Source organism: Cupressus sempervirens, chromosome 5, assembly GCF_028749045.1.
Source record: "Cupressus sempervirens isolate cs-2001-9-10 chromosome 5, ASM2874904v1, whole genome shotgun sequence".
In the NCBI taxonomy this organism is placed as follows: domain Eukaryota; kingdom Viridiplantae; phylum Streptophyta; class Pinopsida; order Cupressales; family Cupressaceae; genus Cupressus; species Cupressus sempervirens.
In genome coordinates, this window is record NC_143122.1 from 340,417,060 (window position 1) to 340,439,605 (window position 22,546).

Sequence of the window (22,546 nt, forward strand, 5' to 3'; positions counted from 1 at the left end):
CATGTGACACAGAATATTTTATGTGTGAAGAATGCATAGAAAATGGACAACATAACATCTAATTTTAATGAATTATTGTGTTTTCATTATAAGCAATTGTGCAAGCAACCACTATCATGCAAATTAACAAGTGTGGATGAAGAGTGTGCAAGTGTGAAGGTGGGATTTTCAAATGCAAAAGCCTGCTGCAAAACGAGCTTTCTTTCTTTAGCAGTTTCATTCAAGAATGAGATTTTTAATCTTGATTGCATATACAAGCAAGATGAAGCACTTGTATATGCAACTTAGAGAAATAAGACAAAAGATAGAAACAGCCCATATCATATAAAAAACAAATGCAAACTTGAAAAATAAAATGAAGAGATTTGCAAAAACAAAAAGAACAAAAATGTATACAACTCAGCCCTATGAAAATCACAAGAAATCTTACCTCTTTTCCACAAAAAGTAAAAGAAGTCTCTTCAAATCTCTTATTCAAAATCTGAAATAAATCCAAGAAGATTTTCAGATTTAGAAAAGACTGAAGTAAAGAGACTTCTATAGATTTCAAAACTCAATCCTCTAAAAATTAATGCATATTAGAGTCAAGATTAATTTCTCACCGAGTGTAGGAAGCTGGAGAAGTAAAATGCACAATAATAGCAATCGTATTGACTAAAACAAAGGGAACGTGCAATGATGATTAAAATAGTGTTTAGGGCATTAAAAACAACTTGAAGAGAATGATAAACAAGTTGCAAATTATACGTGGTGTCAAAGAACTTACCTTTGATAGAAAACCTTTAGATTTGGTGGTAGAAAATAGACAAAAATGGTCTATTTTTGGACAAAAAACGTGCCCTAAACAGGTTGTTTCGAAGTTAAAACAATTTTTTGCAATAAAATTGTTGTCTTGAGTATGCAGCCAAAACACTCGAGTGTAGGGAGGAAAACATTGTTTTTAGAGGTCAAAACACATGCATATGTTTCCCCAAATCTCTGTTAAACTTCAAACATTCAAGAAGAAAGGGAAAATATCTAGTTAAAATAAAACATACATGTGCAAATGCACTTATTAAAAAAGAAGAAGAACCTAGCTAATTAAAACTAGCCAACAATGCGAGTTTTCAAGTGAAACCATTTATTGGTTCAACAAAATAGCTACCATTTTTCAGCAGCTTACAGTACCTTGCATGTTCATAGACAACTTTGTATCGATGGAACACGAACAATTGGAGAAATAATGTAATACCTCTTGGAAGAGATGAACAAATTCACATTTTTTAGATGAATCGTATATACTATTGCTCCAAGATAGGTCCATAAATTCAAACTGCTCTTGCTAAACCAAACATGGTTCTTTGGCTTCTTCAACCTTCATGTTTAGGTATGTATGGAATCTTAGCTTTCCATTGACCTCCAACCGAGCCAAATGTGTTATTGGACATCCCCTTGATTGAACAAATTTCGGACTTTTCTTGCCAACTGCAAGTTGCTTGATTGACTCATCAATCACTGGCGCCTCGGGTTGATTAGAATGGGTTAGCTCATCAGTTTTTTTTGCATCATGTTGGTTACAAATTTCAGAAATAAAAGAATAGTCTTCAGTATTGAACAAAACCCCCCTATGATGTTCATGATAAGATCCTCATCAAGCACGATAACCTCAAGATGATTGCAAAGACTTCTCTCATGTGGTTTAGATGAAGATACAATTGTACCGCATACCTCAACATGTTGACAAACACTAGTATTGGGAAAGCCTTGATTATTTATGAGAAGTTCTTTCTCAAGCTTTGGGGTACAAAATTTATGCAAAGTATATTCAAGTTCATGACCTTGAGACACAAATACATCATTTTTAGTTTGATTACGACTTGCTTGCATGTCGACTTTTATAACATGCTTGAGCACTGGAATTCATTTTTTCCTTCATCTTTTCATCACTGACCTTCTGAGATTGTAGAACTGAGTATCGTCAACTATGTTTGCTTTCTAGAAGTCAATAGCAAGATCATTAGCTTTAGATACAAGATGTTTTACCATTGCCTTTGCAGATGGTGCCTCAATAGTAAGCTTTTTTGTTGATGAAGCTAACTTACATTGATTCATAGCAGCATGACTACGAGCAATAGTTGGAAGAGGTGTTCTTGGTACCTCTTTATGAGGAACAAAAAGCACACCTTGAGCTATTTTCTTTTTGAGGGAAAGCAACTCATTTGCTAACCTCTGCATCAAAGGATCCATCCTTGTGATGGAAGAAAATGATTAGAAGAAAGACAACTTTCTTCAAACCCACCTCCTTTGATTTTTATCTTCCTGACAAGAATAAGAACATCTTCAATTTGAATAGCCAATGTTTATGCAACTGCAAGAGTAGCTCGGGCTGCTCTTCTTAGTAGGAAACTGACTTCGAAAATTCGAGCATTGACAAAGAAACACTTCAAATTTTCAGTTGTAGGTTGAGCAACAATTGAAACTCTTCGTGTCACTTTGTTGGAAAAAGAAGCAAATTGATGCATAGGCACATGAGATGCTTTCTTTATAGTGCACGGGCATCTTCAAGAATCTTGAACCTTTCTTCGAGCTTGGCTATGAGAGTAGCACAACTTGTAATAGTCTATGGTGATAAATGATAAAACTAGTTTGCAACCACGCCTTAGAGAGTTTCCACAAACAACCTCACATATATGTCGCTATGTTCAAAATGAAGAATAATGCATGTAATGTAAAAACAAGCAATATGTTCATCTAGATGTTGTCCATCACCAAAGAACTTTGGGAAATTCTTCTGCGAGCCATCAGGAAGAGCATGTAGAGGTAGACCTAGATTTAACGAACCAAAAATATTTCCCCAAAGACCTTTAACCATTTACATGTCCTTGGTAAAAGCTTGGAACAACTACAAGAAATAAATTACAATGAATATTTACAATGAAGAAGGACATTGTTGAGTGATGCATAAGAGATAGGTCGAGAGATAAGAGATGGGTTTAGATTGGCCCTTACTTGATATCTAACAAGTAGCAGCCACCTATCCCTTTCTATAATATCAAAAGAACTAACGAAGGGAACACTACTGTAGCATTCCACGGTTCCTACTTCATCAAGCAGGGTTGCAAGTCCACAACAACTGGAGGGAACCCAGGGGGGATGGTGTAGACTCTACCAAGTATGCTTCAAATGAAAGCGTGAGGTTCTCGCATGTGTTTTGTGTCCCTAATGGAGTCACCAAAAATGTTAGTTTATTTTATTGTAGTCATTGACCACAACTTACAAAATTGTGACTTTAGACAACTTTTCATGAGATTTCTCTCCTCTCAGAAATAGGGAGGCTCCCTTCTAACCGTAGGTGGGTCCGGTAGAAACTTGAATGGAAATTATAAAAAGGGTGGTTCTCTTAATCAATTTCTCTTTTTTCAGGAATGATTTGCAAGCAACTAAAACTTTCAAAGTTAACGAAAATGACCTATTGCTATGATAATACCAGTGGCTTTGGGGTTGACATAAGAACAACACCAAAGAAACAGTTTACTTATATATTTTGTAAAACAAATACAAGAACCCAAAGTCTCCTACTTTTGTCTTGAATGAGGATTCAAGTAGAATAATTAGTAAGACACAAAATCTCGTATTGGATACTCTCAAATTACCTACAATTGAAGCCCAAAGTCTCCATTTCTAAGCAATTACAACCACTACCAGCTCTAATAAATTGTCCTCCTGCAACACAAAGTCTTCAAAAGTTCAAATTTCCTCTGAATAGAATAGGCAGCTCAAAGTCTGCACAATTGAATTCAAACACCTCTTGACTGAAAGCATTGAAACTCAATGACATCACATAATAGTTGGATTGGCCCAAAGTCTCAAAACAACCTGCCTCTCTTATTGATATCCATTCAGATTTACATCTAAGCACAAAGTCTTAGAGTGGATATACAAATTGACAAAATTTTCTTGCATTGCCAAAAGATGATCAGTTACAATAGCTCCCTTCTTTACATTGAAAAAGAGTGGAGAGAGAGGCGGAGAAAGAAGGGAAACCCTTAGAAACCTTGACTTAGTCTCTAGCAAACTTCTAACTAACTTTGACTAGTCAAAGTTGCACACATAATGCACTTGTAACCTAATTACATGTTATGAATTCATATGTGATACTATCACATGCAATTACATCTTGCTTTTGTATTACAAGTAATCTGTCAAATACAATTTACAAATACATGATAACAATATTCTAAGTGCTTGACAGGACACAACTTCTATTACATCATCCTTTTTGGTCTTCATGTTGCTAAAATAATGCTTATGAATGATGTTCTTAAGTTTGGCGGAAGCATCTCGAACCAGAATATGAATATGCATCTTTGATTGTTGCATTCAGTATTGATTGACCATTTTTTCTTCTTTGCATGCATGATTGGAGGACTTTTAATAAATGAAGGATGAAGGAATTAAGGTAAAACCAACCCTTTAAATAAGGGGAAAACTCAAAAATGGGATTTTATGGGAGCATTGCATACACAGAAAGGATGGAAACTTTTGAGACAATGAATGTTATGCATTTGAGCTCAAAACCTGTGCTTACAAGATGGAAAAGCCCCAAAAATGGTTTTCGGAGGGTAATAATATGTGCAGGAAGCAAGCTTTATATGTGAAGAATGATGGAAAATGGGCAGCATAACATCTACTTATAATGATATATTATGTTTTCATCATAAGAAAGTGTACAAGCAACCACCATCATGAGTTTTAAGTCATGAGGCATCGATATAACAAGCATAGATGAAGTGTGTGCAAATGTGAATGTGAACTTTCGAGTTCAAAAGCATGTTGCAAAATGAGCTTTCTTTCCTTGGTAGTTTCATTCAAGAACGAGCTTTTTAATCTTGATTGCATATGCAAGCAAGATGAAGCATTTGCATATGCAACTTGGAAAAATGAGAAGGAAGATAAAAAGAGCACATATCATATACAAAACAAATGCAAATTTGAAAATAAAATAAAGAGATTTGCAAAAAAAAAACAAAAAATATAGACAATTTAGCCGTATGAAAATCACAAGAAATATTACCTCTTTTCCACAAAGAGTAAAGGAAGATAAGATAAGATAATAATATTAATGTCCAACAAAAGACCACAAAAGACTTTTGGGACCGAAAGTTTACAACAAGACAACTAACAATAGTAGAAGCACCAAATGGTTTCCGAGAAAGAGCAAACAACAAAAAAAACACAGAGAGAGGCCAAGACAAAGACTATGAGCCCTTTCTTGGCAAAAAGAAAGTAGTCACAAAAGGATAAGACTGCAGATGAACATGAACCCTGAATTGTCTCTACGAGCTCATGGAGTGTTACTGACATTAGAGACCGTCTCTGTGGGGTCTGATAGACCTGGAATGGCCAGTATGACTAGTAGAACTAGATAGCCTTTTCACACCCCACAAAGGAGATAAGGGTGTGAAAAAGGCAGTAATGAGCTGATCAGAGGTATGCTGGTGAGGAAATAGTGACTACAAAGTACTATCACAGAGTAGGGTGGTCTCCTAAAGATAGAGCATGAGAGACCACTAGTCACTATAACTGAAGAAAGCTGAAAGAGAATAATAGTCTCATAATAGATAATAAAATCTTCCTTTGATCTCATAGAAGATAGGGCAACGAAAAATAAAGTGAGTCTCCATCTCGACCTTAGCTAAAGTACACAACTTAGAGATCTGTTCTTCGCTATCAATATGATGATTGGTCTGAGCTCGAAGACGATGAGAACCAACTCTGAAAGACTCTAGAGAGATATGCAAGGCATGACACCACCATCGAGACAGGTGACTAGGATGAACAATAATCCCATCACTGATTTCCAAAAAGTTCTCCGCATAGAAGGTTATCCTCAGGCATAAGCCACTACGAGGGTTAGTCCCAGTAGTGATAATGTATTGTCTATAAATATCTAGTTTAACGTGTTCATTTAACTCTTGCCGTGAGGGGAGGAGATGAGCAAGGGCATTCAATGAGAATTGATAGGGAGGGAGATGGTCAATACCAATCCCAATCGAGTTCAATAAAGCAGATGCCAGTGCATACCAACAAAGAGCTCAAGAACTAGTATCATAACTCACAGTAGCAACAGAAGAGCAATACGCTAGGTAGGAGCACCAAATCAAATCAAAGATGACTGCAAGACTGAAGGGATGAGTACCAAACTCAGCCAAAATAATACTATGAGAAGTGAACTTGTGACATCTAATGATGCGTCATAAAAACAATGTCTAAAACCGCTCAATCGAAGCCCAATCAGAACCAAGGAGAGAAGGCCCCCAAACCACCAAGCCATACAGAACGATAGGCCGAACAAGGGAGTCCAAGAGGGATAACTTGGACGAGGTATCTTGAAAATGGTGTCTCAAACACTGTTTCTCAAGCATAGCAAGAGAACCCATACCCTTACTAACTCTGGACTGTATCATCAGTTTCATACTGAAGCGAGGTCCAAAAAACTTCACTCCAACATACATATAAGAAGTGATCTCAATCTCGTGTCCCTGAAAAAAGAAGTGAAGATGAGATGTCTTTAAGCAGTTAAAGATCATAACCCGAGTCTTACCTAGGTTAACTACAAGCTATCGCTAATCAAAAAAGGAAGCCAAACCATCAAGAAGCCTCTGTAAACTCTCTAGGGAAGAAGCAAAAAAAACATCATCTACAAAAAGAAGAATGGAGATCAAAACCTGGTGTAAGTAGCAACCGTCATTTGGGAGTGAGGACTTGAGAAGGAAGTCCTCAAGCTCATCAATGCACAAACTGAACAAAATGGGGGAGAGAGGGAAGCCTTGTTAACCACAATAGTGCTATGGATTGGAACAAAGAATCCCTCAGGAGTCCTGAATCTACCCACCATAGTTTTGTATAATCTCATGATAGCAGTAAGCAACGTCTCCAAAATCCCAATCTCCTGAAGCCTCTAAAATAAAGCCATTCTAGGAACAAAATCAAAAGCCTTGCAAAAATCAACAAAGTAGCAGTAAACTTTCTCCAATCTCTGTCTAGCCTCCTCAATAATAGTATGTAAAATGAAAATATAATCCATGGTCTGATAGTCAGCCCGGAAACCATGCTGCCCTCTAGCACTACACCCTTTCCTATCAAGCTCTTTAGATAACATAGCGTTGGGGGTTGTAGCATATAGTTTGGCAAACGTGTGCTTGATCATAATGGTTTTGTAATTCCTAGGGTTAGAGGCATGACTGATTTTGAGGATTGGATAAATTAGATGCCTAGACCAAGAAATCTAAAAAATCAATACAAACCACTCTATTAAAGAGTATAGAGAGATAGGGGCCCAGAACCGAGGCACCAAACTTGAAGAGTCTAGCCTAGAACCCCTACTCATCCATTGCTTTGCTGCATCTCATGGATCTAATGACCTCATAAACATAGGAGGGGGTGAACAAGTGATAGAAAGGAGGCAGAATGGGATGGATAAAAGGCTGCCTAGGAATCTTATAAAGAGCCGTGGTGTGAGATGTTAGGGAGCGAAAGTCAAGAATGAAGGATAAAGGGGAAGAATGGGGCAAAAGGGTGCACCAAAAAAGTTGGGATTATGGATCAACGTGGAGCAAAGGGATTTACATTGGGATGCGGTAAAGGATCATTTCTTACATCAAAGAAAATGGAGGTAAGATAACCGAAGGTGAGTAAAATTGGGAGACTGAGTCTCGAAAGCGGAATAAACTAAGCAATAAAAAGTGTTGTAGTCAACATCAAACCATTGGTTTATAGGGCATGTATTATGACGTTTGTTGCAGAAGGAGAGTGAAAGACGGTGAGGTATGGAAAGGATGATAGACTTTCACATAGCTGTTGCAAGCAAATCAAACATGGAGGAGGCCTCACAAGAATCAATAAAGCACATAGGATTAAGGAGTCTTGAAAGGTGAGGGGAAAAGACCTCACTGTCACCATCGAGAAAGTGGAAGCAAGCGGGGGAACGAGCAACAAAAGGAAAGAGAAGAGGCAACTAAAGAGGATGCGATAAATGAGGAGAAATGTGAATACAAATATTAAGGAGAGCATGGTTTGCAAGAGGAAGGCGTAAGATGGTGAAGTTGTAGATGAAGGGGATGAAGGAGGGAGAGGTGAGGGCATAGTCAACAATCCTAGCACCTCCACAATGACGCCAACAAGTAAAGAGCTCAGATCTAGGAAAGCTACAAAGGCCGTTAAAGATCACAAGCCTAGAGGACTCACAAAGCTACAGAAGATAGCGATCATAGCATGAAATCGGTCATAAAGTGGAGTCTAGAGTTCTCTGGTCCTCGCATTGAAATCACTGAGCATGATTTCAACAAAAGGGTCTCCATCCTAAGTACCATAAATCGCATAATGAGAGTAAGCTGGCGGGAAATAACAAACAACAATAAAGAAATTTCTTTGACGGTGACTCTTATGGTCAATACATACCCACATGAATTTGGAAAACGTATCAGAGTGGACAATCAAAGTACAGTTGAAAAGAGCATCTCTAATCAAATAGGCAATGCCACTAGACCCACGGACCCCACTAGAAGCACAAACCTCTTCTCTACAAACAGATAACCACAAATAACCTAAAAACCCCACAAGAGGATGCACAGGATTCTCATGGGTCTCAGTGATGACAAGTATATCAACAAGCCCCACTGCATCATGTAAAAGATCGGATAATGACCACAAAGAACCATTACCATTCCAACAGTTAACAAGAAGAGAGCAAGTGGTCTCCCTCTTGTTTGACTGCTAGCAAGATCATCATTTGGCCTTGGGGGCCTGTTTCACTTCCCATCCATTGGGTGGGGAATCCCAAATAATTGCTTTGAGATTCCTAATAACTGCCCATTTACCAGCCTGTCTAGCCTCCACCACAATACCATGAGCATGTTTCAACTCGACAACCCGAGCCTTTGTGAGCTCTTCATCCAGGAAAATCTTAAAAGGGAGAGAGAACAACTTCATCTTAGCTCTAAGAGCACAGAGCCTATCTGTCAGTGTGAAAAACCGTATGAACAGGACGTCACCATGGCCAATCCAACATTTATCCAGTATGATGTTGAAGAGACCAAGCTGATCACAAAGGAAAGAGCGTCTAGCAGAGAGGGTTAGAAGTGGGAGGGAGACTGTGAACCCATGGATTTAGCTCATGAGCCCGCCTCACCCGCTCATCCTCAATCTTCCCCTAAACCATCTTGTCAAGACTAGCTAAAGGTGTAGTATCAGCTGTGTTATTGTAGAGAGAGGTCCATGATTTCACTTTCTGTTCGGTTTCAGAGATCAAGGAAGAATGCTTCGCTGCAATTACTGATTGTTGCTCTTTAATTGTATCTAGCCCATCAAGTTGCTCGATAATGGATTGACTATGTGTTTGTAAACCTATAGTCTCAAAGGTGAAAGTATTAGCAAAACATTGAATTTGAGATGAATTGGAGCTTGAAGTAGTTTTGAGTTCTGAGATAGTATCAGTTAAAGAGATAACTTTCTCTTTTAGCTGTTGGTTATCTATCTCAAGCTTGGAAATCCTATCACAGAGTCACTGATAAGTCAGAGGTTGTTGACCTTGCGAAGAGCATGAATCACCAATATCAACCATCGTCTAGAACCAGCAAGAACAACAATAAATAGCTAGTGGTCTGCTAAGATCACATGCAAAGCTAAAAACCAAGAGCCCTTGAGAAGCACCGCTAAGGCAAAAAGGGATGGAAGTCGGGAGACGCAGATCAAACTAGGAGGAAAATCGCAGCAAAAATAGATGATCCCACATGGAAGCAACAACCAAGAACCAAAACCAGTCGTCACGTGAAGAGGAAGGAGCTAAGACATACACAAAACCACGTGAAGGAGAAGCAGCCCTCATGGAAGGAGCAAACACAGAACCACACCTAAAATAAATTTCTCATCCAAAATCTAAAATAAATCCAAGAAGATTTTCAAGTCAAGATTCATCCTCTAAAAATGAATGCATTGTACAGTCAAGATTCATTTTTTGCCAAGTGTGGGCAGTTGAAGAATTAAAATGCACAAAAATAGCAATGGTATTCACTAAAACAAATGCAGTGTGCTATTAAAAATAGCATATAGGACATTAAAAACAACTTGAAAAGAATGATAAACAAGCTGCAAATGATACGTAATGCCAAAGAACTCACCATTGATAGCAACCATTTGGATTTGGTGAAAGAGAATGGCCAAAAATGGGCTGATCTTGGGCAAAAAAGTGTCGTAAGTGGGCTGTTTGGAATGCAAAACAATTTTCTTTTGCAATAAAAATTGCCGCCCTTGATTATGCTGCCAAAATGCCCAAGTGTAAGGAGAAAAACGTGGTTTTTCGACTCCAAAACACATGCATATGCTGCCCCAAATCACCATCCAACTTCAAACATTCAAGAAGAAAGGGCAAAAACAAGTTTTTGCAAGTAAAAAATGTGTACTTTTGAGAAAAAAAATCACCATCCTTGGCTTTTTGATGAAAAACACAGCTCAGAGAGAGTAAAGAGTAGTTTTTAGAATGTAATTACATGTGTTGTAGGTCTCATAAACTTAAAAGCATGTTATAGTATTCATGAACAAGCTTTTTGGTATAGAAAGCATGTGCTTTCATCTCAAAATTGCCACCATTGTGCTTCTTAAAAGAAAACAATAAGGTGAAAACATAATGTTCTTTTCAAAGGAAAAAACATATGCTTTTTGGTGCTAAAAATTCCCTTCTTCCTTTGAGTCTTTAAAGATAGGTTTTTACAATGCAATAACATGTGCTTTTAGGTTATAAAACACCACCACATGCATTTACTAGTCAAAACACCTCAGTAGGAGAAGTATAGATGGAATTTAGGAATGCAATAACACATGCAAGTTCAAAAGCATGGGCTATTAGGTTCAAATTCCCCACCATTGTGCATTTAAGTTATAATTCAAGTTAAAGTACATGGTAGTGGACTTTTGGAATGCAATAACATGTGTTATTGGGTTCAAATTCCTCACTTATAAAGCATTTAAGTCATCAAAGATTTATAATAATAAGACTTATATACACAAAAAGAACATAAAAACCTGACTAGCACATGTTAAACGATATATTTTTAAATAAAATGTGTTATTGCATATGAAAAGCCCACCTTTATGCATTGAGGACTTAGATTTTAATGGAAGTGGGTTTTAAGAGATCATATACATGTGGATGATATGCAATGAGTGATAAAAACCTCACCTTTAATGCTTTTAAGTGTCTCACAAAATTAATCTTAATATATAACTATGGTTTTCAATAAAGTAACATGAAAATAGACTAGAGAAAAGCCAATTTTCATTAGAACATTAAAAACTATGATCAAATCAACTTAGAATGAGCTGAAATTATAAAATGCAAGTCACAAACCAATTTAGATATTAAAAAGAATTTTATTTTATGTAATTGCTAATAAAAAAAGCCCCATTTTGAAGGGTTTTTAATAAAATGCATCGTCAGCCTGAAAAATCCCACCTATTCTTCCATTGTTTATCGTACAGGTAAAATAAATGAACGCATACAAACAATGGAACATGAACAGCAGAATTCCTTAGATTATTCGCATACGCCAGAACATTACATTATGCTTCATAAGATAAGATGAATGATGAATGATAGATGATGAATTACAATGATCCCAGACGGGATATAAATACTATTCGCCGAACGTTCCCGAAGGAGTCCGTCGGCCACAAACATTATGTCCGCTACAAACTATTTACTCGTCGGCTACAAAAACACCGACGACAATCACCCCATCGGCTACAGAAACACCGACGACAATCACTTCGTCGGCTAACACAATTTCTACCGACGACATCATCCCCCCCAGAAGAAAAAGTTGTCTCTGGACGACAATTACAAAATATCAATGATAAATTTCTCATTCTACTTGCCAACTTGTCATCGCTTAGGCATAGATTACCAATGGTTTGACAACTACAAAAGTATGCCAAATGAGCAAATGGAGAAACTCTATCTCGTCTTTTTTGATTTGGCACTTCAAGTGTGTCGATTTGTGCTGGTTTGGCAACCTTGAAAGTGCACTTGGATTTCATAATTTACTATATTTCCATTTGTATTTGTATACTGGCATTCATGTCCAAATAATGAGATGAAGAGTTGACTTCATGCTAGTTCACACATTCAATCTAATGTCTTTTTCAATTTTTATTCGTACCATTCAACTCTCAAGAAATTGATCATTTTTGTTTGATGATTTATCTGATGTCAAATTCCTGTTGATGACATTGTGATTCGTTGACTGAAATTTCCTCCATACCCACTTGGGTATGGCTAAAGGAATTATGAGTTCACCCAAGCATACTGCTATCTCCTTTTTTTTCACAGTTTCAAGCCTCATCTTTCTTTTAGAATTGTTATCTTTGAAAGACCACGAATGAGACCACTTTGACAAATTTGATTACTAGAAGAAAGATGACTTATACATGATGCTGCATTGAGGATTAACTGATAATCATCTTATAGAAAGAGGCCTAAAAAGTAAAAACAAATTATACTTAACAAATTATACCTAACAAATTGTACTGGGTTGCTAAGTCTCTGCCACCCCCTGGGTACCCACCAAAAGAAACAAACAATAGAATGACACAAAAAATAACTGAAAAGATATGTATAGATATAACCGAAATGCTCATCAAGAATTTTATAAAAAGCCTGACCTTATATCAATTCAAATACAGAAATAATAGGGGAAAAAGTGAATCTGTGAATGTTTTCTGTGTGATGCCATTGTGTTAACCACATAAAGTTTGATTAACTTATATGTATTGAGAAAAGTTTATCAAAGCTTGTTTCCTTTTAGAAACCAAAATCCCTATTTCCCCTTTTATGAGCTACTTCAGCATGCTTTAGCCATGCTCAAACTGGCTTTTTGGTTTAACTGTAATCCATTCTAGGACTACTCAAAGTCTCAAGCACATCTCAATATTTATTTTTCCCCTAAAACATCAATGCTATTGTAGGTATTTAACATATTTAGAATAGGGCATAGATATTCTGATGGCACACATAACAGAGATACGAGCAAATCATTATTACGTACAAGTTATTGGACAATTATCTCAAATCATTCTGCTGATTGCATGAAAATTTGGAATTTGTCCATCATAGTAGAATCATATCCCTGAAAAATCCAATACCTCTTGACTATATATAAATATAAGTGATCTTTATTTAACGACCTTACACATACACATTCCTTAGGTGAATGTAGTTCTTAGGAAAAGTAGACATTCCTTACGTAAATTTAGTTCACAGGAAAAGTGCTAATTTAGAAAAGCTTACCCTTATTTGGGGGTGACCATAAGCAGAATAAATCTCCGTGACAGTTCGAACCCTATTGACATCTTTTTCATTTTCCTCAATTGGTGTGCTGGTTGACTGGCCATCTTTAGACTTTTTCTTACCTGTATTTTTCAATAACAGTCATCAGTTTTTTGATACTTAAATAAATCCATTGTTATCTACATGCTTTTGTAATAGCAGTACCTATTTCTAGAGAAGCTTATGCCTATATAATACTAAGAAGAAAATAACTATAATATATCAGGGATCACTCAAGCAATATCTGAACAACTTTCAAATATGTCAGGAAAGACAGTGTAAATGTGCTCACTAGGATAAGATGAGAATAATAATAGTATTTTTGACATTGAAATATCATAAGATATTTTCTAGCTACAAAAAAAAGTACTTCAACATCTCATACTTGACATTTATTTAGACAAGACAATTTATACTAGGAACAAATGCATGCATCATTGAACTGACATAAGACAACGAATCATTTTATGTTTTATATTAAATTAATCAAATGGTTTTAGTATAATGGCAACAAAGGTTTCTTATCTTTGTTAGGCATTGCTTCGATTTTTCTATTTTAAAATTTACAACATTGATACGTGCAGGTTGCCTTCTTCCCATGAGGTCATCCCTTATTTATAGCATCGTAGTTCCATTCTTTGAGCTCATATAATCAGCCCAAAGTTCCCAGACTTGGACTCAACAAGGCCGACTCAACTTATGACTCCGCACAATAAAAATACACTTTTGAACTATTTGAAACTTGTTTCATGCACCCATCATTGAATAAAGCTTAAAGAAACTATAACATCTTCAAATAGAAGCTAATTTGATCACATTCATAAACATACATCCATCACATAAGCACAAATGTAAATTGCAGCTGAAGCAAATACAAAACATAGATATATAGAATTATATATATTGTCAAATTTCTAGAAAACCCGTGACATCAAATGTTCCCAAGTGAATGTGTAAATAAAAACAAATCTATGACTCTAGCTCTAGCTCAGCCTCAGCCTCAGAGTAGTTTGTTTGCCTCATATAAATGCATTTGAGGTAGGTCATGGATGGCTGACAAGCCATAGTCTCTACCTATGAGTCGCCACTCTGATCAACATCAGCTACACTTGATCATGTTCTATCCTCCTCTTCTTCTATAACCACAACCTTAGCATCTGTATTTGCTTAGTCAACCCATTCATGGTCCTCCTCAATGAAGACACGATCAATAGACTCAATGAGCCACTCAGACTCTAGATCGACCTCTTCTAGAGATTTAGATAGGATTTAGTGTTCAAACTCTAACTAGTCCTAGGATGAAGGTTGTAATGAACGAATACAAGACCATTCAACCTCTCCACAAACAATCTATTACGCCTCTTCGAGTGGATGTGCTCAAACATGGATCAATTGCACTCACTTCCAAAAGCACTACATGGATGACTCAATATACAGATGGCAATATTTTGAAGGTTTTGAGATGTAGGCCCATTTCCACCATCCATTTGAAATAAGGATAAGGAAAAAGCTTCAGCTTCATTTCCAAATTCCAACTTTAAGGCTAGATTATAAAATTAAAATGCATAAGCCATAAACTTAAGAATCACAAGTCTAACATACATTTCTACCTGGCTGCAATTCTATTTGAGTGTCTTAGCATATCTTGCTTGCAAAAATCACCCCTATTGTATTAACATATGAATCCATCTCGTGCAATGTAGTTGTGCTATAATTGGATATCTTTTGTAACACTATATGTAGGCCACTAAAAACCTCCATATCCGCCTTGAAGTTATTGCAAAAATACAACGCCAGATTGAGGAAATAAGTTGTTGCATGGATGGGCCTATGAAGCTAGTTGTTCTCTCTCCTATCAATTATATCCCAAATAGGGTCATAGTTATCCTTAACTCTGGCATATATGGATGCGATGGCCTCCTTGGCCCTATTAATGCCCTCATATATGTAGCCCGTAAAGGGCTTCTCCCATCAACTACTTGTAGGAGAACTACCAGGGGCTTAGTGACTTGCAAATAATGTTGAACAAAAATAGTTAGGTCACAAGTGTGCTCAAAAATAAGCAAAATTGTAAAGTTGCATAAATTGCATAAAATTATAAAAACATTAATATTAAATATCAAACATTCTATAATAATTTAATAAATTTACTTTCACAATCTCTTCAGAAGGGGTCCAAAAACTTGCCTCATAAAAAATGCAATCTACCACATCCATCCCTACAGTGGTCATTGTTGCCTTGTAGTTTGTCACCACAAAAGGTAGGTATAGTACAAAACTTTTCAATTTAGTTTCGCATTTCTCTAAGTTTGGTTCATTATTTAATTGGTTAGTATTGATCAATTAATCAACCCCAATTGATATAATGATTCCTCTTACTGAAGGCTTTCGTCAAGTCTTTTTAATTTTTCTCTTTGTCGAGCCTATACTTGATTTTTGAAGCCTTCAATGTTATTTTTCTTGTTTTTTAGTGTGTTGGTTAGCTTTTGGTCTTTTGTTTTTGCTCAAATCATTGTTTTTGGTTTTTCCTTCAATTCGGTCTAATCTTAGGGCTTAATTAGAGTTAGCAATCAAAAGATATGATCATTTTAGTGCCCAAAAAGTGGACTCTCTAGGTGGAACTGCACGATTTAAAATATCATGTTATATTTTAAAGTTGACATTCACTTTTTGAAAAATATAAAATAAATCAACTTTTTGTTGTGTTTTAAAGTTACTTTATCACTTAAATTTATAACTCAAGTGATTATAGTGCACTTTATGTTGTATTTTTAAGTTGAGTTGCTTTTTAATTTTTCATTTAAGTGACTATATTAACTATATAGTATTTAATTTTTTTGAGTTACTTTATGTTTTAATTTAAAACATCTAAGTAAATATTATTTTTTGAATGATATTTGCACAAATTTATTAAGCTGTATAGTGTAAATATTATTTTTGACCCAATTAAATGATATTTCCTCCAAAATCAACTAGACATGTCCTTAATTCATTACTTAAGTTGTGCATTACATGTCTTTCAACTCAATTACATGTAAATATGCATATGCATCTAGAGACCACACTTTGCACTAGAAAGACATTCTACATGTTTTTAAAATGTGTAATGGTCATCCTAGAATGAGTTTTGCATGTTTTTAAAATATGCAATCACCTCCACAGAGTGTGTTTTGCACTAAAAAGTTATAATAAGCAATGTTACACAGGGACTCGCACCCCCCTCCCAAACCTTGGAGTAGTTGTCCTCAAGACGTCCTTGCACCAGGTACTCACGTACCCAAGTACCCCCACCTCCGCCATTCTGCAAACATGTTGCCGCTAGTATGGGGACTTGTATTTCTATTTGACTTTTGTTTTTTGAATGTTACTATTGGGTATGTAATATGTTACTATGTTGAATGTTCAATGGTTCTAGTTCATGTTGCAATTTGGCTATGTTCAAATATTTTAATTTGGTATGTTCTACTAAAACATCATTTCATAACAAGCATTTCAAGTTCTATATGTATACTATACAACACTCCTCCCTGCCCTGTCCTGCCCTGGTCGTCCCTCCTGCCATCCTGAAAACGAGGCCCATTTCTCCTCGTCACAAAAACTCGTTTCGACGTCCCACTATCCCGACGTACCCTAGTACTGGGCCAACATTGATAATAAGCAAGTTTTTAAAATATGAAACCACCCTCTAAGAGTGCATTTTGCATCTTGAGGGCAAATATCATATATTCAAAACATGTCATTGCACTTGGAGAGTGTGTTTGGCATGGGCATTGCATATTCATGCATTTAAAATATGTAATGAGGGTTGGAGTACATTTTTACACTACTTGCATTGTTTTACAATTTCAAAACATGCAACTGCACTCCAAGAGTGCAATTTGCACTTCCAACCAATGGATTTTACATGTAATGTGGTTTGGAGAAAGACCCCGTTTTTGCACTCAAAAGCCAAAAACGTCCAAACACATGGCATATATTACATATTTTAAATATGCAATGAGATTTTGAGAGTGTGATTTGCACTTCTAGCCATTATATGAATACATTTTAAACATGTAAATGCATCCATAGACCACGATTTGGCATTTCAACACATGCATATGCATTTAAAGACCACGATTTCACATCTTGAAGCCAAAAATACTCAAATACATGCATTTTTAGGGCACACTTTTGCTAAAAACGCCTAGACAATTGGGTTTTTATTCACTTTTTTGCATTTTGGAGCCATGTTTTTGCATTTGGATCCATGTAATAGAATTTAGGGAAGACGTTTTTGCATTCCCAAGACAAAAGGACCAATATATATGCATTTGTGAGCCGCGTTTTTGCAAAAGCGACCAAGATTTTTGCATGAAAAGGCACGCTTTTGTTAAAAACAGTCAAAAAATGACATTTCCAGCCCATATATTTGGATCAATAGGGGTCATTTTTTGAGTTTTAATGGATGCTATTACCTTTAGAGATCACGTTTTTGGCATTCTCATGCCAAATCCTACCATTGAATGCTCATTACTTGCAAGATTGAAGAAGTCAATACTATTGTTTGATAATCCGGATTTGGAGGAGAATGGTCTTCAAGTCTATAATTCTTGTTATTTTGGCTTATTGATCTTCAAGTAAGTGGACATTTTCAATCTTGTTCATTAATTTGTGTTTATCTTGCTATTCTATTGCACATTTTAGCTTGATATGGCACACTTGTCTATAGATATGCCATGAAAAATGCATTTTTCCTTTAAATATGATGAAAATTCTCATTTTCATACTTTTGGATCTTCCCCAAACTTCAAATTCAAATTCTCACTTTAAAGTAATTTGCCTCTTGGCCTGTTTGAGTCTAGAACCAAAGGTACATGCTTCTTTTGTGCTTGCTTTTTGTTGTTTGTTTGCTTGCTTTTTTGTTTTTCTTCATTTGGTCACACTTCTAAAGTCAAAAGTTATCATTTGCACACATTCCCATATGCCTAGCCTTCATTCCTCAAAGCATCTTTATAAGAAATCATCCTTTTCTCATATGCATTTACATGCCATCCATCTTCCTAAGTCCCATTTTAGCCCTCCGCATGTACTTTTCATATCACATCTAATTCATTGCACATGTTCCATGAGTATCTAATCAATACTCCAAATATACTGTTCCTCAGAGATCCATTTTGCCAATATTTTCATGGAGTCAAAATCCATATCTTCCAATGATGGATATTTCAATCGCATTGAAACTTTCATGTTGTAGCAAGTCAAGATATGCTAGAATTTCTATAAAGAATGAAGACATCTAGTAAAGAAGGTGTACTTCAAATAAAAGAACCAGTAATTCATTTGGTCTTCGTTTTCCCAATGATTATCTGTGAACCTGAGTTTGTGTGGGACTTCACCAAGTACTTAGCTTCAAAAAGGAAAGAAAAAAAAATTTAAAGGCATTGATGGAAAATTATTCCGAATTTACATTTGGACACCATCGAGAAGGTCTTCAAAGAGTCAAAGACTCCATAATGTGCTAATCTACAAAGGAGAATTCATGACAACTCAAACGAGAAAAAGCTTGATCACGTCAAGTTTTTAAATGACAATGGACAATTGATCAGAGAGAGTTAGAGGCTATCAAAAGATGCAACACCATGGTTATCAAGGTGAATGCAGTGGTACAAAATAAAGGAACTCCTAATTCTGTGATCATCTGGGATTGCATTGCCAAGTACAAGGCCCTTCAGAACAATCCCTAAGATTGTTTCAATTCTCTTCCGTCTTCTTCCTTCATTAGTTTCATGTTTGTAGATTGAAGAGGTTGTATTACATGAAAGTGTGTAATTACATGTAATATGACTTACATGTGTAATGACATGTAATCCAATAATTTCTCTTGTTAGTTAGACCGGGTCAAAGTTGGTTGAGTTGCTCCCAATTTTTCCTCCTTTTTCTCAACTCCTTTGCCTATATAAAGGAGTGCCCTCTCATTGTAAAAATCATCTCTTGTTGTATGCAAGAAAGCTCCACCACACTTGTGCAAGCATAACTGATTGTGTAGTACGAATTTGAGAGAAAAGTGAATAAAAGAAGCAATTGGATTTGAAGCTTTGATTGGAAGCAATTGTGATAGAGTAAATTAGAAGCTTTGACTGTGGTTTGTGCCTATTGTCTTTGATTCATGTTATTATTGTGTGATCAATAGTTGAGTATAGCGAGTTAAGAAGAAATTAGAGCCGCAACTTTGACTGGGAGCAATTGTGGTGATACATAGACTAGAAGCTTTGACTGTAGCTTGTAGTACCATCTCAAATTCACGAAAATAGTTAGAATTCCCTACTTCTAGAAGTCTTTGTGCCCCAATGGTAGAGGTTATAGAATAGGTTAAAACAGGACTTATAGACAAACTGGTATGCTTTCAATCAACTTTTGAGTTGGTGTTGGTTTATCGGTATGACCGTTTCTAGCTACTAGATATAAGTGTAGTTAGAGATTTCATCTTGCCCATTACTTTCTCCATAGGTAAGTGGATTCTTTCCTAAAAGTTAAGAGGAAAGAATATTGGTAACACCCCTCACAAATCTCTCTAACTTCTTGCTTACTTTTAGTTGATCCAAGGAATGGTGAGAAGGGGGAGCCTTCCCTTTAATATAGGAAAGACTTTGTCTCACGTTGTTGGCGGTCTACCTATTCTGTGATTGGATTTTTACAAAACTGTTGATTGCAAAATATCCACCCAATAGTCATAACATAGGATGAGGAAGCTCACTCCTCAGCAACAAACATGCATCTCAAAACTGTTTTTGATTTCAACTATTTTAGTGTGAGGAAATTTGAGGCAAACCTTGTGATACCAGGACAAGACAACACCTTTTTCCTTGTGTATAGCCTCATAATGCAAAGGACCAATGTATGATTGCAGACAAATTTGCAAATATTGTTGCCCTTTCAACACATTCTTTCACCCATTGAAGCTTACCAATATTCTCCAACATGAGGTCAAGGAAATGGGCTACATATGGAGACCAAATAAAATTTGGTTGTCTCTCCCTCAAAAGTCTAGTTGCATTGATTTTTAATTAATTAGAAAATTAGATGTAATAAGAAATTTTTTAATAAATTTTTGGGTGCCTCTCCATAAAAACTAACCTGCAACAACATATCTTGCTGCATTATTTGTCACCACCTACACCACATTTTTTTTCCCACCTCATATATGACTTCCTCAATAACCTCACACAAGTATGTGGCATTTTTTACTTATGAGGAACATCAATAGACTTAAAGAACATGGATTCTGAAAATAAAGAAAAATAATTATCAATCATCATTGATCAATCAATAAATCAAAATTTAAATTATTCATGCATTTAGGGAAGTTAAATGATTAATCACTTGTTCAGAAAATGAGAAAATCAAGGAGTGTCTTATTCCTTCTATTCATCCAACCATCTTTCATGATGGTGTGGTGGAGAGGCACCTATATTTCAAGAGAACAAGAAGGTTTAGAGTCCTTAAGTCATATGTTGAATTAATGTGATCCATTTATTATATATTTGAGTCTTTTGAGTCAAAAAAGTCATATGTTGATTTAATGTGATCCATTTATTATATATTTGAGTCAAGATGTAAAGGCTAGAGAAGCCATTTGTAATAAGTTGTCAAAATTGTACAAGGAGGTCTTAATGTGATCAATAATGTCAAAATATTTATTTAATAGGTGAATGGATCTATTTGTATCCATTTAAATTCATTTGAGTCATAATTTTGGTCTAGGTTGGGTTTATATGAAATTTGTAATGCAAAAGTGCATAAAATATTGTCAAAAATGCAAAAGGGTTAAAAGAATGTAATGGGTTGGTTTAAAAGGTGGTTGGGAAGTTGTAAACCACCACAACCACTATAAAAACATTGTATTGGTTGTTTCAAATAGAGGTGAATGAATGAGAAGAAGAAGAGATCATTTTGAATCAACTAGTTTCTTAAAAACTTGTCATTTTGATTGGTGTTAACTGTTTTTGTGTTGGTTTCAGGTGTTGTACAACCATTTACAACTTGGAACCCATGTATATCCTATACTTTTGAATAGTAGGATTAATAATCTTATTTTTCTTTTTGGTTTGGAGCAATTTTGTTAAGTTTTGAAGAAGTTATACTAGCTTTGGTAAAAATGGTTATTTGCAAATTTGAGGATGCCCAACTACAGTCGGATTGAAATATTTCGTACGGGCACATTTGGATGAAACAGGAACTTTGTTTATATTCATTGGAAAGATATATGAACTAGCTTTCATTTCCGATTGGTTTGAGTTGTTTTTATTCCGATTTATGTAAGTTATGTGTAATTGAGTAAAGACTGGGTTTTAAGGATCTCCATTGAAGTTGCAGACAATAAATTGTGCTTGTAGGATGATTTATGCATTGTAAGAATTAATGGCTTATAGATTCAGAAACTAGACTCATATAAGGTTGAGTAAAAATTGGGTTGGTGTTATTTGGATTCATTTTGAGGAACTTATTGGATTACCTAGGCAGGGTTGCTGGTTTTACATCTGATTTATGACAGAAAATATGGGTCTTGGTTTGGAGCATATAAGTTGGAATTTATTTATTGGATTTGTCTCATCTTTGGATATGGTTTAAAAGGGATAAGTTTTGAACAAATTCTCCAAAGGGTTTGGCAAGAAACATTAAGGATTAAAAGTTATGAATAATGTAATTAGACATAGAAATCTGATTGCGTGAATGAAGATGTTGTCTTAGTTGCCTATATATCAGGTTCTCTATTGAAATCTTTGAGATGTTCTTGGTTTCTTGAGGGTGTACCAGCCTATTGTGAATCCCCTGAGTTGAACTAAGATTCCTTGAAGGTAAATACAAAAAACTTTGCATCAGATTGTACTCCCAACCTTGAAAAGTTTCCAAGTCCCTTGGAAACATGGAATCAATAACCTGCAAGAAAAAATTAGACCAAAAATCTTCATCTTTATCTTCATTTAAATTTGCCTCTTCATGCCTTTATCACCATCATATTTTCCTTTAAGGATACAGGATTGCCCTCAAAATCACCTTGTCAAATACTCCTATCAGTAGAGCATTAATGGCTACAACTTCCACGGTGCCTTATCAATCAGAGATCCACCTTTACCATGCTGCTTCAAACTCACCAAAACCAATTGTCCATATGCCTCACCTAGGAGTCCTCCTCTTTGCCTCTCT

The 22,546-nt window shown here is 35.8% G+C and overlaps 1 protein-coding gene across 2 annotated transcripts in view; it reads right to left on the reverse strand.

Annotated features, from left to right (window-relative positions):
• DAW1 (Transducin/WD40 repeat-like superfamily protein) overlaps positions 1-22,546 on the reverse strand; it is a 308,544-nt gene that overhangs the window by 54,994 nt on the left and 231,004 nt on the right. For both annotated transcript variants that reach the window (XM_089830229.1, XM_089830230.1), the window contains one exon: positions 13,322-13,443. In XM_089830229.1, coding sequence (XP_089686355.1) covers positions 13,322-13,443 — 122 coding nt within the window. The remainder of the gene's footprint in view (positions 1-13,321; positions 13,444-22,546) is intronic.